The sequence below is a fragment of the Myotis myotis genome, unplaced genomic scaffold, assembly GCF_014108235.1.
Source record: "Myotis myotis isolate mMyoMyo1 unplaced genomic scaffold, mMyoMyo1.p scaffold_m19_p_3, whole genome shotgun sequence".
Classification (NCBI taxonomy): domain Eukaryota; kingdom Metazoa; phylum Chordata; class Mammalia; order Chiroptera; family Vespertilionidae; genus Myotis; species Myotis myotis.
This window is the reverse complement of record NW_023416335.1, coordinates 41498735-41514714: the sequence shown is the minus strand read 5'-3', so window position 1 is coordinate 41514714 and position 15980 is coordinate 41498735. Positions and strand designations below refer to the sequence as shown.

The window sequence follows — 15980 nt, the reverse complement described above, 5'->3', positions numbered from 1 at the left end:
ATGTATGAGTGGGGTACAGAGCAGTGGCCAGAAAAGACTAGTGGTGGGAGGGGAGCCAGAAAACAGGATGAAAAGAAGCGATACTCTCTCCTGTTGTTCCTTGTGGGACAAACATTGGATAGATTTCTCATTACATCGCCACCTCCCCTGACCCCCACTTTTTCCCTTCACTCTTTAAATTTATATAAACAATTTTGCTTATGTTATAATGAATATGAAGAAAAATCACTGAGGACCACAAAAACATAGGTAGACATTAAAGAGCAAAGTCCATCCAGAGTGTGTTACTATTTTTACTTAAGTAGCAACATACCAAAAGGCTAGTGACCCAGTCCTTAATAATCATAGTTACTATTTACTGAGTATTCCTAAGAAGCCCAAACATTTTCTCATCCAGTCTCCACAACAATTCTGCAAGGCAGGAATTACTGGCTGAAAGACAAGGAACCTGAAGCTTGGAGGCCGTGCAACTTCAACAAGGTCACACACTCCTGTGAGGCAGAGCAGGACAGACACTGGGTCTCCGCTTTCAAAGATTCTACCCCTGGCTGCCTCGTGAACGATTCTGTGGGACCCTTTATACACTACACAGTCTCTACTAACTCCCTTTCTTTAATCAACAAACACTGAGCCTTGGAGACAAAAGCATATAAAGTGAAAAAAATAAAGAAAGGTTCTATGTTTACAATGGTTGGTGATCATTATCTTCACGGATACAAAGCTCAGCTCTGTTTTGTCAGCACGCTCTCTGGAGTATGTATATAGAGAATGCTCAAAAGTAGGGTGGCAACTGATGGAACAGAACCAAAACCTGGTGATGTCAAGGTATATTTAGTCTTTGCTCAGATGTGCTTCCAAAACATTATTGGGACAGCCAAAAATCATCTAACGTTATTTCTTTATTTACACAGTTCTTTTATGTACACAAGCATACAACCATTTCTTATTAAGAAGCATTAAAAGTAACACAGGACACGTTTCTAGATCCTTTCATCCAAGGATATCAAAGTACTTTACAGACACGCCCATTATTTCTGCTAAGTAAATCTCTTTCGCCCACTTCAGAGATGGGTACAACCAAAATATAAAACTCGGGAATTTAAACTCGTATTTTATACTGTAATCACTAAGTCATGAATCTAATAGCTAGAGGGAATCTTTCAATACCAGGACTTTATGTGCTGAATATTCCTTCCCATTTTTCCTGAAAGGGATTATTTTTAAAACAATTTTGTTTAACATTCTGGTAAAATACACATAAAATTGACTACCTCAACCACTTTTATTTATTATTTTTTTAAATATATTTTTATTGATTTCAGAGAGGAAAGGAGATGGAGTGAGAGATAGAAACATCAATGATGACAGAGAATCATTGATTGGCTGCCTCCTGCATGACCCCTACTGAGGATCGAACCCACACACAGGCATGTGCTCTTGACCAAAATCAAACCTGGGACCCTTCAGTCGGCAGGCCAACCCTCTAGCCACTGAGTCAAACCGACTAGGGCTACCTTAAACACTTGTAAGTGTACAGTTCAGAGGGATTCAGTACATTCAACATTGTTAAACATCCATCAACAAAACTGAACCTGTACTCATTAAACAACTCCCTATTCTCTACCCTCTTGGACACCACCATTCTATGGCTTCTCTATGAATATGACTACTTTATGTCCCTCATATAAATGGAATCATATAGTATTATCCTTATTCCACATATAATGTCCTCAAGGCTCATCCATATTGCAGTATCTATCCAAACTGCCTTCATTTTAAGGCTGAATTATATTCCACTGCATGGATATTCCACATTTTGTTTATCCATTCATCCATCAATGAACATGTGGAGTTCGTCTATATTTTGCTATTATGAATAACGTATGGGTGTACAGATATCTCTTCAAGTCCCTTCAAAACTCTTTGGGGCTTATACCCAGAAGTAGAATCGCTGAATCATATGATAAGTCTATTTTTAATTTCTGGAGGATACTCCATCCTGCTTTCCACAGTGGCTGTACCATTTATATTCCCACCAGCCATGCACAAGGGTTCCAATTTCTCTACATAATTTCCAACACTTGTTATTTTCTGTTTGTTTGGTTCCTTTAGGTACTAGTAGTCAACCTAAGGGGTGTGAACTGGCATCTGAATGAGGTTCTGAAGGGGATAGATAGATAGATTTTGAAATTACTCAGAGAAAGTTCAATTAGTTTACAGGTCAGTGGTAGGTAGCAATAGCTGAACTCGGTCATAAGACACAAGTCCACATTCTCCTTCCCTTGGGTACCATGTCCTATATGCTTCCTAATGATCAGGCATTTAAGAGCTCTTTCTACCCACATGCAGGAAGCCGACTGTCCTGGCTCTTTCTGTCTCATCTCTTCTCTGTGTTTCTCACCTCAACAAGTTATGTGTTTTTCCTCAGCTTCCCTTGATGGCCAGATGATTACAGTGTAAAACTAAACAAAAACCTTAAATTTAAAAATAATCAGCAAGTATAAAGCTGAATATGTATTAAGTGTCAAAGCAGAGGGCAGGATGGAAGACGCCTCAGGCCAGTGGCTACAGGGCCTATGCTGCCCTTGGCTATATACTAGAGGACAGCAATTGCTCAATACATACTCTATGCATTTATGTTGAGTGGATGAACCATAGGCATGACAGGAGCTCCTACTGTGCATATAACCCATCTCTAGAACACTGCCTGAGGCCATGCTTGTATTAAGAAGCAGAGTAAAAGGAAACAATTAGAGCTCTGGACAAGGGTCAATTCAACCCTCCATCATCACAGCAGGTGAACCACTCCACAGGCACTTACCTATTTAGTCCTCACAGCAGCTTTGGGACTTGGTATTGCTAGCAGCCTTGTACTGGAGAGAAAACTGAGGTGCACAGAGATGGAATTCCTCGTCTGATGCTCTTGCTCACTACGCTGCACAGCCTCCCTGGCCTGCATCATTTACTAATGGCTAGAGTTCTAAAAGTCTCCCCAAAGTCCCTATGCACTCCAAAATTCTCAAAGCCATACAGTTTCACAGGAAAGCCTCCATGGAGATGACCAGTTTTGAAAAGGTAGCTTTATTTCCTGCTGCAAAATGCCATCATTAAGTCATTTAAAACCTATGTTTTCCTATAAAAACCCCTCAAGTGCTAAACAAACCATTTTTCATTTTGTTCTCAGAATTATGTGGCTATCTATCTATCTATCTATCTATCTATCTATCTATCTATCTATCTATCTATCTATCTATCTATCTATCTATCTATAAAAGCCTAAGAGACCTTTACAACTGGACGACCCAAATGACAGGAACAATGGGTCAACCAGTTGCTATGATGCCCACTGACCACCAGGGGGCAGACGCTCAAATTAGGAGCTGCCCCCTGGTGGTCAGTGCGCTCCCACAGCCAACCTCCTATGGTCAGCCAACCACCCCGGTCCCTCCCCTGATCCCGCAGGCCCTGTCTGGCAGCCGGCAGGCCCCCAGGCCCCAGACAGCAGCCAGCAGGCCGCAGCCAGCCCGGCCCCAATGGGGACTGGGTGAGGCAGCCCCGATAGGCCCTGATCACCAGCCAGGCCTAGGGACCTCACCCGTACACAAATTTCATTAACCAGTCCTCTAGCCAGTAGATAAAATTGGGAATTTGGGGAAGTTTGAGTTCAGAAATCTACCTGAGTAAATTATTCAATCTCAATCTCTCTCTCTCTCTCTCTCTCTCTCTCTCTCTCTCTCTCTCGTTCACACACATACACACACACACACACACACACACACACACACACACACCCCCAAATGAACAAACAAATAAAACTGGTCAACTGATTAATATAAAATATCAGTTAAAAATACCTGCTGTTAAAAATATGCTCTACTTGGGGGAATGGATCACCCCTTTAATTCACTTTTAAACAGTAATAAAATTAAAAGCAATTAAACTTAGGTGCCCTTATAAAAAGATCATGTGAGAATGCTCTGATTTGCATACCTGAGGTATGATTGACATTTTCTTCCTTAAATCGTGAAGTCCAATTTCAGTTGTCAAGATCTTATCAATCCAAATTTTACCTTCGGGTTCTGACAATCTAAAAAGGGCGGAGATGAGGGAACTTTTTCCAGCTCCTGTTCTTCCCACAATGCCAACCTGCAAAGAAATCCAGGCAAGATTTAAAAAAAAACACACACTATGCAACAGACTGAGGAGAAATCCCAGTGGATGAAGATGAATTAAGTTCTACACTGAATGTTGTCTGGATTTCTCAACATGGATACTGTCCGCATTTTGGGCCAGATGACACTTTGTTGTGTGACAGTGGCTGTCCTGTGCTTTATACGATGTTTGCCAGAATCCTGGGGTTCTATCTATCTCGATGCCAGTAGCACCCCCCAAACTGTGGCAACCAAAAATGTCAGACACTGACAAATGTCCTTTGGGGTGGCTGGTGGTTTTCTTCTCTGTCCAAAGAAAAGTGAAAAATAAGAGACTCAACCTCCTGGCGATGAAAAGCCAGTCGACTTCTATGTGGTCAATAAGAAGTCAGGTTTAAATTCGCTTTATTCCTGTGTCTGGGTATTTTGAACCTTGAGAATTTCTTGGATACTTTTATTGTGGTGCCAACAAGTCAAGTCAGAAGTGTTATACATAAACAAGTATTCGTTTTTTCCCAGGTCCTACCTTTTAAGAGGAATTACTGTTTGGTAAAGAAACTAAATCACTTCTGGATGTTAAATATCTGGTTATGTTTGTTCTTGAAAGGAAAGATCTGAAAATTTTAAAATGTAGGTTTCAGTATCTTAAAAGACAGCAAGTAGCAAGTAGTCAAAATACACATAATGAAATCAACAACAACAACAACACAAGAAACATTTGCTATTTATATGAGGCCTTTCATCTAAATAGTTCAAAAGGCATTTTACAAACCAATTAATAGTTATAAATTGCCCCTTGGGAAAGAAACATGTCAAGTATCAGTCTAGTTATTAAAACCAAAGCAGAGAGAAATTAAGTAAACTGACAATAAGATCAAAGAATCAATAGAATGCTGGTCAGGAATGAAACAGTATTGTAAAAACTGGATTTTAGCTGTGTGCTTTTAAATCTGTATGCAGAAACTGTTGTGTGTGTGTTATTGTTCTGTTGGTTGTTTGTTGGGGGGGGGGGGTGGTAGTTTTTATGTGTGTTTTTAAAGCAAGGAGCTTGCCCAACTGAAAATTCCTTGGTGGGAGCTTCCCAGGAGATGATATCTCTATTTAGGAATCTGGAATCAATGAGGGGCATAAGATATGTTTTCAATCACTAAGTTAATTCACTAGACTTTAAAAACTCACAGCTTTAAACACAGAAGAACTAAACCTTTCTGAGCACTGATTATATGGGGGGAACTGTCTGTATTTTCTCATTTGAATACCTCCAAAGATTCAAAGCTTAATTGTAAAATCAATAATGGCATTTCAAAAAAGAATTTATTGCCCGGCTGAGGCTCAGGATCATAGGATCAGGAGCTCCAAACTAGAGTGAGGATGATAAGAAAATGGCCATTCAAAGAAAACCCACCTCTGTTTCTCTCTGCTGGCCGGTCATCAAAACTAAGCTGGATGCTCTCTCCAAAGGACTTGCATGCATGCATATAGGCATAAGCGATGGACGCAGACAACAGGGGGTGAGGGTGAGGGCAAGACTGGGGGAATGAGGAGACAATGGGGGGGATAAAGACACATTTGTAATACCTTAATCAATAAAAAATTGTTTAAAAAAAACTAAGCTGGAGTCTTTCACAGGCCACCTGTGGGTTTTACCAATTGCCCATGGAGACTGTCCCCAGTCAGTACGTTTAAACTCATAATACCAAAGAGACAATCTTCTTTTAGCTGCTTTGCAACTGCTAAGGTTGGTCTGAGGACCGACACCAGAGTGTTGGACTTTTTCCCGAGTCTCTCTTCATACATCCAATTCAACACGATCAATACCCAATGCCCCCTCACAACAGCTGCTCCCCTTCCTGACATCCCCCCTTCACCCCCCTGACTCTTTTCCAGGCTCACGGGCTCAGAACATTCACCTTATTTGTAGCCCTTTCCAACACTGGCATGGCCCTGAAGATTCTACTTCTGCAATGTGTCATGACCCCAATCCCCTCATTACAATGCCCAGACCTCACCTGTGTGCAAGGCTGCATTACCACGTAAAAAACAAAATAAAACCAACACTTTTCTTAATCATAATCACTGAGAGTAAATTTGAAGGTAAATATATACTAGCAGTAATCCTAGCACTTGAATAAAATCATTCTTAAGATGTTTAAGTATTTTCTTTCTGGATGCACACGTGCGTGAGTGTGTGCGTGTGTTTTCTTAAGATATTAGCTCATATATTTAAAGAAAATGGGATTAATATGAATATCCTATCTAATAAAAGAGAAACATGGTAATTGGCGTACAACCACTACCCTTCCCATTGGCTAATCAGGGTGATATGCAAATTAACTGCCAGCCAAGATGGCGGCCGGCAGCCAGGCAGCTTAAACTGAACATGAGGCTTGCTTGCTTCAGTGACAGAGGACTGCAACGTTCCCCGCCTGCCTTGCCAGCCTCTGAGCCTGCAGTTTGAACATTGTAACAAATATAGAAGCTAAACAAAACCCCAGAACCCTGCTTTCAGCGAGCCGGGATCTCAGAGCTGGAGTTGATACAGAGTTTCGATTATAGAACCTAAACAAACCAGATACCTACTTTCAGCAGCTGAGGCCTCAGAGCTGGAGCCAAGCCTCAGAGCTAAAGCTGGCCCAGAATAAAAAAAGAAAAAAAAAGAAAAAAGGAGCAGTTGGGAGCTTCAGACCCAGCCTGAAAACAGCCCTCAGCCCCTCACCCAGGCTGGCCAGGCACCCCAGTGAGGACCCCCATCCTGAAGGGTGTGTGACCGGCTGCAAACAGCCATCATCCCCTCACCCAGACTGGCCAGGCACCCCAGTGGGGACCCCCACCCTGAAGGGTGTGTGACCAGCTGCAAACAGCCATCATCCCCTCATCCAGGCTGGCCAGGCACCCCAGTTGGGACCCCCACCCTGATCCAGGACACCCTTCAGGGCAAACCAGCCAGCCCCCACCCATGCACCAGGACTCTATTCTATATAGTAAAAGGGTAATATGCCTCCCAGCACCGGGATCAGCGGAGCCGCGAGGCCTCCCGGCACCGGGATCAGTGTGACAGGGGGCAGCGCCCAAACCCCCGATCGCCCTGCGGCTCTGTGTGTGGCAGGGTGCGGCGTCCCAACCCCCCAACACCACGGGCCCTGCTCTGTGTGTGATGGGGTAGAGCCATAACCTCCCCATTGGCCCTGCCCTGAGTGTGACAGTGGCGGCGCCCCAACCCCCTGATCAGCCCTGCTCTGTGGGTGATAGAGGGCAGCGCCCCAACCCCCTGATCCGCCCTGCTCTGTGTGTGACAGGGGGGAGCTCCCCAACCCCCTGATTGGCCCTGCTCTGTGCATGACAAGGGGCAGCGCCCCAACCCCCTGATTGGCCCTGCTCTGTGCGTGACAGGGAGTGGTGCCACAACCTCCCCATCGACCCTGCCTTGAATATGACGGGCGGTGCCCCAACCTCCCAATCGGCCCTACCCTGAGCGTGACTGAGGGTGGCATCGCCACCTCCCAATCGGCCCTGCTCTGTGCATGACAGGGGGTGGCGCCCCAACTCCCCAATCGGCCCTGCTCTGAGCCCGACCAGGGGCTGCACCTAGGGATTGGGCCTGCCCTCTGCCACCCAGGAGCAGGCCTAAGCCAGCAGTTCGTTATCTCCCGAGGGGTCCCAGACTTCGAGAGGGCACAGGCCGGGCTGAGGGACTCCCCCCCCCCCCCCCCCCCCCGTGCACAAATTTTTGTGCACTGGGCTTCTAGTATTATTATAACCTGCTTTTGTTTAATATTTCATAAGTTATTTTGATGGCTACATAATATTACAGTATATGATAGTTTATTACCAAATCCCCTATTTGTAGATATTTTGCTATTATAAATAACTGTGTCAAATACCCTTGAAGTTAAATCTTTGCAAACAACCTTAATTATTTCCTTCAGATAAATTCTTAGATGTGGAATTGCTGCCAGACAGGTATGAACATTTTCAAAGGAGGTTGTTAAGTACCTGCCAAACTACCCTCCAGAAATAGATCAATTTCTACTCTCACCCGATTCCCTGAACATCCACAAAACTGGGTGTTATAACTTTGTTTTAAGCAACATCAGTTTCATTCCAAAAAGTGGAATCATGTTCCTTACTAACATCTTGCTGGGAGTACACAATAGGCAGTGGCTTCCTGCCTCTCGCATCTTCCCACCATAGCCCATGTGCACTCACTTCTCAGGCTAAGCCTCCCAAGGACCCCTCTGTGCTTGTCTATGTACCCGGAAGTCTTTTCTACAAAACTGTCTACCGAACCTCTCTATCCTTAATCTCCAAAAGTCAGCTCCCTTGTGATCACTAGATAGTTGTGGGATTAAAAGTGAAAATGAGTGTTACACACCTGGGGGTTCATTTCCCCAAAGGCTCTGCAGGTGCCTAGTTCTTCATTCAGTGAATCAAGGCATCGCACCTTTGCTTATGCTGGTCCCATCACCTGGCATGACTTCCACATGCATGTCCACCTACTGAAATCCTAACCACATCACACATTCTGTTTCAAATGCCAAATTTTTTGGAAACGTTCTACCTGTCTCCCTAAACATCATCTTCTAAACTTCCATAAAAATTGTGACCTCCTTCTATCTCATATGGCAGCCATTTTTATAATTCCTGTATCTTCTCTGGACTGCATGTGTTGACAGCAGGCTCTGCATTAGTTCACCTTTGAATGATTTTTATTACCTGGGGTGTCCTGCACCAAAGAGGCATCTTGTAGAGAGTTTGGGGAGTCTACCTCAGTCTGGAGAAACTTATAGAACATCTACTCCTATATTGTTTAGGTATACAATAAGCTGAACAGAGAAGACAGATATGGCAGATGGATCCATAAATAGGATTGCAAATGGCCAACCCCCTCATTTTCATGGGCCGGACAACAATTTGTACACCCTGTGATAACAACAGCTATCTTTGTCCAAGTGATTACTCTGTGCTGGTCTCCGTGCCAGTAGATGCTTTACATGTCTTATCTTGTGGAAAATAGAAAACAAATCTGTGGGGCGGTAAGTGACATAGAACTTTCTAGAGCAGGGGTGGGGAACATCCGGCCCATGGGCTGTATAAGGCCAGAGAAATCATTTGGTCTGGCCTGCCAAGGCATTGGGGTGAGTTAATTAAATGTTTGACCAAATGTAACAGGCTAACTTCTAAGTTGATAATTTTGTATGGCCCAGGAGTGATGTTATAAAGATCCAAAGGGCCCTTGGCAGAAAAAGGTTCCCCACCTCTGATCTAGAACATCCTGCTCAATCACAGCGGTTGGGGTAATGGATGAGCTTAATTTCCAACTGTCAAAGGACATTTCAAAGGACATTTCATGGGCTATTATTGGTCATCAAAAACTGCCTGAGGGTGCAGAACTTTAGGAGAGGGGGGCTTTTTCAAATGGGTTCTGAGCCAAGAGCTCTGCTGGGCTTGAGAGACTGCATTTCTGAGAAGTCCAGGTGATGGGGCTGCTGCTGCCCTGCGGTCTGAGCAGGAAGGAAACCGAAAGTGGCTGGGGGAGTGGGACACTCTGGAGTGAGGCGAGGGGTTCCTGAGAAAGTACTACGTGAAAAAGGAGGAAATGCAGGGAACTAATATTTTTGCACATTATAGCAAGATCGAGCACAGAACTGTAAAATGTATTACCCAAGTAATAGCTCTGAGCAAGAAAAAAATAATAAACCAAAATTAATCTACCTCCTGGGCTCGGAAATGCTTTACAATGGCCCAGTACTCACTAAAATGATCAAATCAACCTCAAAATTGCCTAAATGAAAAATGCAGCCAGTGTTGAGAATCTAACGAGGTTGCCTAGGGTGCTATTTACCTCATTTTGGTTCTTTCTTTTACTTGCTATCTCTTCTGTGAATTAGATTGCTGCTTAGTACCTATTCGACGTTCTCATTTACTACAACTTCCAGGAATCTGGACAGCAGAGGAAATACGTGAAAGAGAATAAAGCAGCATTTCACACATCCCCACGTCTCCTGAACAGCCTCTCTCAACCAAATGCCAGACCGAAGGGGTGTCCCGGAGTAACAGGGCTGGCACAGGTGTGGAGATGGGACCCAGGACCTCCACAGGCACAGGGAAATCATTTCATGACTACGCTGGGCAGGTACGATCCCCAACACACAAGTGGAGCACCAAGTGATACTGTGGTGGGCCGAGACACAGACCAAAAGCCAAGCTACTGGAGTTACCATAATTCAGTCTGCAAACTCAATTTTCCCACAAACATTTTAGAATCTCAAATAATCCTATGACGGGGAGGTGGGGGGCGGGGGGATTGTGTTTTAGATTGAAGAAAACAAATCAGTTATGTTTCTAAGTTGTATGACCAAGTTTCTTAGATAATTCCTACTCCAAGGTTGCCTGGGAAATTTAATTCATGTTGCAAATTAACAGATTTATGTCTGGCACGTGAAATCCGACGGTCACAGTATCTGCCGGTGATTGAACCTCCCCGAGAGTGCTCTGAGGGATGGGACTCCATCGAGAGGGGTAGTTAATGTTTCCCCGACACAGCAGTCCTCGCCTTCCTCCCGACCTGCAATACACCTGGAAATAATGAGCCAGCGTGTGCCACGTGACTCAGTAGAGCTGCTCCCGGGTATCATTTGGGCATTAAGTCGAACAGTTATTCTTTCATGTCACAAGGGTATCATTCATTAAATTATGGCTATAGTCCACTAAATGGGTCTGTGGTGGAAAAGAGCTTAAAAGAGCAGTGCTTAAGGTATTTAGTGCATCTAGGTAATGGGTTGTTTACAGGAGCTGTCCTGGGTGTCTGTTTTTGTTGCTGGTCGCTTCACACCTGCGTATTACGCACTCTCGCAGCCAGCGGTGCCTCCCCACCCACCGTGTGCCTGCAGAATGCCATTTTCTGGGGAACAAAGATGAAAATAAGATGCTCCCTGACCTTAAGAAGCCTCAGTGTACTGTGAGGTCAGACCCCAAATTACAAAGCATGGCATAAGTACCATCTTTATTTTGTAATTGTGGTAAAATACACATAACAAAGTTTACCAACTTAAACCACTTTTTAAGTATACCGTTCAGTAGTGTTAAGTACATTCTCATTGTTGTGCCACCAATCTACAAAATTCTCTTGCCTTGCGATGCAACTCTATACCCATGAAGCACTAACTTCCATTCGCCTCTCCCGCCAGCTCCTAGCAACCACCATCCTACTTTCTCTGTCTCGGAACCTAACTACGCTCCTAACCTCATTCAAGTGGAATCATGTAGCACCTGTCGTTTTGTGTCTGGCTTCTTTCATTTAACATAACGTCTTCAAGGGTCATCCATGTGTCAAAATGTCTTTCATTTTTAAGGCTGAACAATACCCCATGGTTTGGATCTACCACATTCTGATTATCCATTAATCCCTTGGGATATTTCCAACTTTTGGCTACTGTGAGAATCCTTCTATGAGCATGGGGGTACTATAAGCACTATTTTAAAAGAACACGTAAGATGCTGTGGCAGAGTTGAGGGTCTCACAGAGGCAGATGCATTAGAGTTGACTCTGAAAACAAGGAGGCTCTCAACAGCCAGGTGACGAAAAGAAAGGGTCCCTGTGGAAGGGAAGCCAGGAGGCCTGATGCTCTGGCAGAACCATCACACTAGCCAAGTGCAAGAGGGGGTGTGGGGGGGAATGCATGTTGGGAATTGGGGCTCGAGGAGTAGGTGGGAGTAGACCTTTCTACAGCATTGTCTGTTCTGGTTAAACCACTTCTTTAAGAGCCTGCCCTGGTCCCAGCTGAGGGCCCCAGGGTCCCATTGCCAGTGCACTTAGCCCCTGGCAGGGCCAGGATACAACTCCTTTGGGTCCCCCACGTGTGTCTTCCCCTGCCCCCTGGGCTTCCTTCCATCAACTTTGAGTGAGTCTCTGGGCCCTTTACTGCCTCCAGCTGGTTCCTTAGTCCTGACTGGGTCATGGATTCCAGAATTTTCTCTGGTGGCTGAGCGCTGGCCATCCCGCCCCTGATGGAGTGGACCTGGGGCTATGGTTCTAGCAGTGGATCATCCAGGCCAGGAGCTATTGGGGACCCATAGGGATCAGAACAGTGTCCCAGAAAGAAGCAGCCTGCTGGTGGGAGGGCAGGGGAATGACAGCGAAGGACGGGTTAGAGGAGGCAAGTCTATGGAATGGGCCAAGGGACAGAGGGCAGCGACTAAAGGCCACCCTGGGGAGGAAAAGAAGGACTGTGAAATACGAAGAAGTAAGAATCGATCGGAACCAGATACTAGAGAGTTATTAACAAGTAGCCCGGGTTGACTTCCAAGACTTAGGCGTGAATAATGAGATGTTGGGCCCATGTCCTGGGGCAGGGTAAGTTCCAGCCTCGGTCAGGGCTCAGCAACCACCATGAGGCAGCTCACACCAGGAGGAGAGAAATATTGGTATTCACATTCATGGTCAGTTTCCAAGGTTTACCTATGGTCACCGATGTAATTTGCATCCACAGAAGAACAAAAGGGCCCCTGACTCATTCACGAGGAAGCCAACAGTCGGATGCAGCCACTAAACCTTTAGTTGAAATTTTAAAGAGGGAGGGTGGTTTAAACAAACCTTTTCTCTTGACTTAATGAGGGCTGTCAGGTGTTTGAGTACCAGAGGCCCGTCCAGGCTGTAGGTGAAGTTAACGTTGTCAAAGACAATCACGCCTTCATGGGGCCAGGCCGGCGGGGGGCGTTTTTCGTATTCCCAAGGCGCTTCTTTCTCAAGGTCTGTATATTCCATCACCCTTTCTACTGAAATCATCTGCAAGGCGGAGGACATCGTGGGTTTATGGATGGTAAGAGACTGTAAATGAACCGTTCTGTTTTTTTATTTTAGTTTGAACCATTCTGTTTTTATACCTAGTTGACTAAGGCTATCTCACGTTGTAATGCCCCCAAAGGAGAGAAGGTAGGAACTGGATGAAGACTTTGATGATTTACAAACTTGTTCATCATCTTTTGACACTTTTACGTACTTACGGGTACTTCCCTCAACATTATATTAAAACTAAGAGAATGAAATAAAAGAATGCTAAGACCTCATTTATCTACTTTTCATATCTGAATTAAAACAAAACAAAACAAGAGGATTTTGTTAAAGAAAAGACTACTTAGAGCCACCAATCAGTAATTTAAGCTAGAGAAGGGCCATCTGTTATAGATGAATTAAACTGATGGTCACCAAACCTCAATGTAATAGTCACTTTCTACTTCATTAGAAGAGCAAAATGAGTATTTTATTTTTATTATTTTCCTCTTTTTAGGAGAAGTTGCAAATATTCATAAGAGGAGACAATTTACATATTGACTATGCCCTCCTAAACAAGTGAACTGGTAACTCAACACCTTTGACCAGGCATCCGAGAGGAGCTTAATTCTGCCAGAAAGAGGGACCCCAGCACATTCAGGTGTTCAGTGGTAAACTGCTAAATGCTAAAATGGGGGTGGGGGAGGGAGGAGATGCCTATTAATTAAACAAAGAAAAACCTAAACATAATATTTTTTAAAAAAAAACAGGAATGAGGAACTACCCCATTAAGAAAAATAAATAAATGGGCCTCTGAGAAATTAGCTTACATCCACTCCAGGATTTCAGAACCGCCCTCCCACAGAGACCTGTATTACATTTGAAGACAGCTTGTGAGGCATACAAAACCTGCTGACATGGCATACATAAGACTGAGAAAAAGATGTATACATTTTATTTTACATTAACTTTAAACAGATGGAAGCAGGATCTGAAACACGCTGTTAGCTCCGATGTAAAAATAACAGTTTTAATATTTTACATAAGGAGCGCTTTTATGCTGTTTAATGGGAAGGAGACTGGAAAAGGCTAAGAACGTCAAGATAAACATTACCATATTCTCGACTTCGGCGCTTTGCCTGACGCACCACTGGAACATGCCCATGAGGGTGAGGGCGTAGGACAGTGCCAGGCCAACCTGTCCGGCATCCAAAGCTAAATGGCAAAAAAAGGGGAGTCAAGACAGTCCATTCTAAACCCAGAGTCTGGCTCCTTCTGTCACTTCACCAAAAAGACTCCTTTAAAGTATTTAAACACAGCATTCGATAATAGCAATAGTTTACACTTTCACTATCTGTTGATTGAGACCAGGACACAAAACCCCCTGCTGTGAATTCACAATGAATACTAAATGAGTTTATTAATCCCACAGGACTGACACACACCTGGCAGATGATATAGGTAAGTCATTATTTAGAGTTTCCTCATTGTGGTTTCCAGGACCAGTATGTAATTTCACTTACTAGGTCCAATGCAACTGTGATTGGAAACCCCTAAAAACAAAGCAATGCGTACTAAGAACCAGTGCTTTTAAATCCAAAACACTCCTCTCATTGTTCCATTGTTCAATATTGTGATTTGGTGCTGTAACATGGAATAGTTAGGGATGGCGAATTCAAGCCATGCACGCCAACACCTGCTCATCTGGTACCCACGGGGCAGTGAGGATAACATTCCTTCCCGCTGAGCATCTTTCTCCACCCAGTGCACCAGGCACCTACAGCCAAGAGATCTGAGTGGTCCTGTAGCTAAAACGTAAAGCCCTAAGCTGGACAAAATGCTTAATGGTGAACTTGGTTCTATCCTCACAACTACCAGACACTACCAAGAGGCTCAGGGGGTCGGCTTGCTACATTTGCACAGGTCTCAACACATTCAAAGAAGATCAAAGGAACTCATCCAGACCCCAGTGGTCCTCTCCGTGGGCCAAACAGCAGAATCACACCCAACCTCACACACTGCATATGCCTTAATACAAACCCACTAGGTATTAGACAAGGTGGCAAGAGTTCAATTTAATACTTGTAAATGCAGCCATACATGGGAATCATACCACGAATAGTTACTCCCATCTGTACTTACTATTTGCCAGAATCAGGGACCCAAAGGCAACAACGGTGACAAAGATGGCACAGATGGCATCCAGACGCACAGCGAACCATCGGGACGTGGTCAGAAACAAGAACCAAGCCTCTGGGATTGTGAACACAGCAAGCACATGGAAAAGTAGAAAAACCACGTTAACCACTTCGAATGAGGGGGAACACTGTACTCAGTGGAGCTACAGAAGATTTTTACACAAAGGAAGACAGCAGAGTTGCACACCCAGGGAACCTGAAGATTCCAGAAAGCTAAGTGCATTATACTCAGGCATCGGTACAGTGGATTTTTCCTGATTTTGAGGGGAGCATGCATTAAAAAAATTCAACCCTCAGGTTATAAACAGAAATGTGATCCCTCTACAGAACATGGGAACATGGTCTCGTCAGTGCATTTCTTCCTCAGCTGGGCCTCGACATGAAGCTCAGTCTCTCATGTGCTGTTCCCAGTGCTCCCACAGCAGAGAGGGCAACTCCCAGTCCATTTCCAGCACCTTCCATATTCACTCCGGGGCCCTGCACAGTGTTTATGCCTTAGGAGCCTGTATCTAAATGACCATCTCACTAAAGGGATCTGCGTGTAGCGTTCTAAGTGCCATTTTATCCTCAACATATGATACAGATTGGAAAGCTTCACAGATACAAGGAAAATTACATATCAAAAGGGTGGCAAATCTGACAGTCAGGAAGTGGATTTCCTCAGTCACTTCTGCCACCCCACATGTTCTAAAAAAGGGGTCGGCAAACTATGCCCTGTGGCCAAGAACGGCTCACCACCTGTTTCTATAAATAAAGTTTTATTGGAACATAGCCACAACCATTTGCTGATGCATTATTTTTGCCTGCATTTGTGCTACAACAGCAAGGTTGACTAGTTGCAACAGAGCTGATATGGCAAAC

At 44.3% G+C, this 15980-nt stretch overlaps 1 protein-coding gene across 5 annotated transcripts in view; it reads right to left on the bottom strand.

Annotated features, from left to right (window-relative positions):
* Nucleotides 1-15980, bottom strand: part of ABCC4 (ATP binding cassette subfamily C member 4) — a 226675-nt gene that overhangs the window by 32244 nt on the left and 178451 nt on the right. For 4 of the 5 annotated variants that reach the window (XM_036297851.1, XM_036297853.1, XM_036297852.1 and 1 more), the window contains 4 exons: nt 15064-15174; nt 14036-14136; nt 12745-12936; nt 3991-4146 (listed from right to left, as the gene is read on the bottom strand). In XM_036297851.1, coding sequence (XP_036153744.1) covers nt 3991-4146; nt 12745-12936; nt 14036-14136; nt 15064-15174 — 560 coding nt within the window. Of the gene's footprint in view, nt 1-3990; nt 4147-4677; nt 4766-12744; nt 12937-14035; nt 14137-15063; nt 15175-15980 lie in introns of those variants that run through there. The other variant, XM_036297856.1, reaches the window with a different exon arrangement.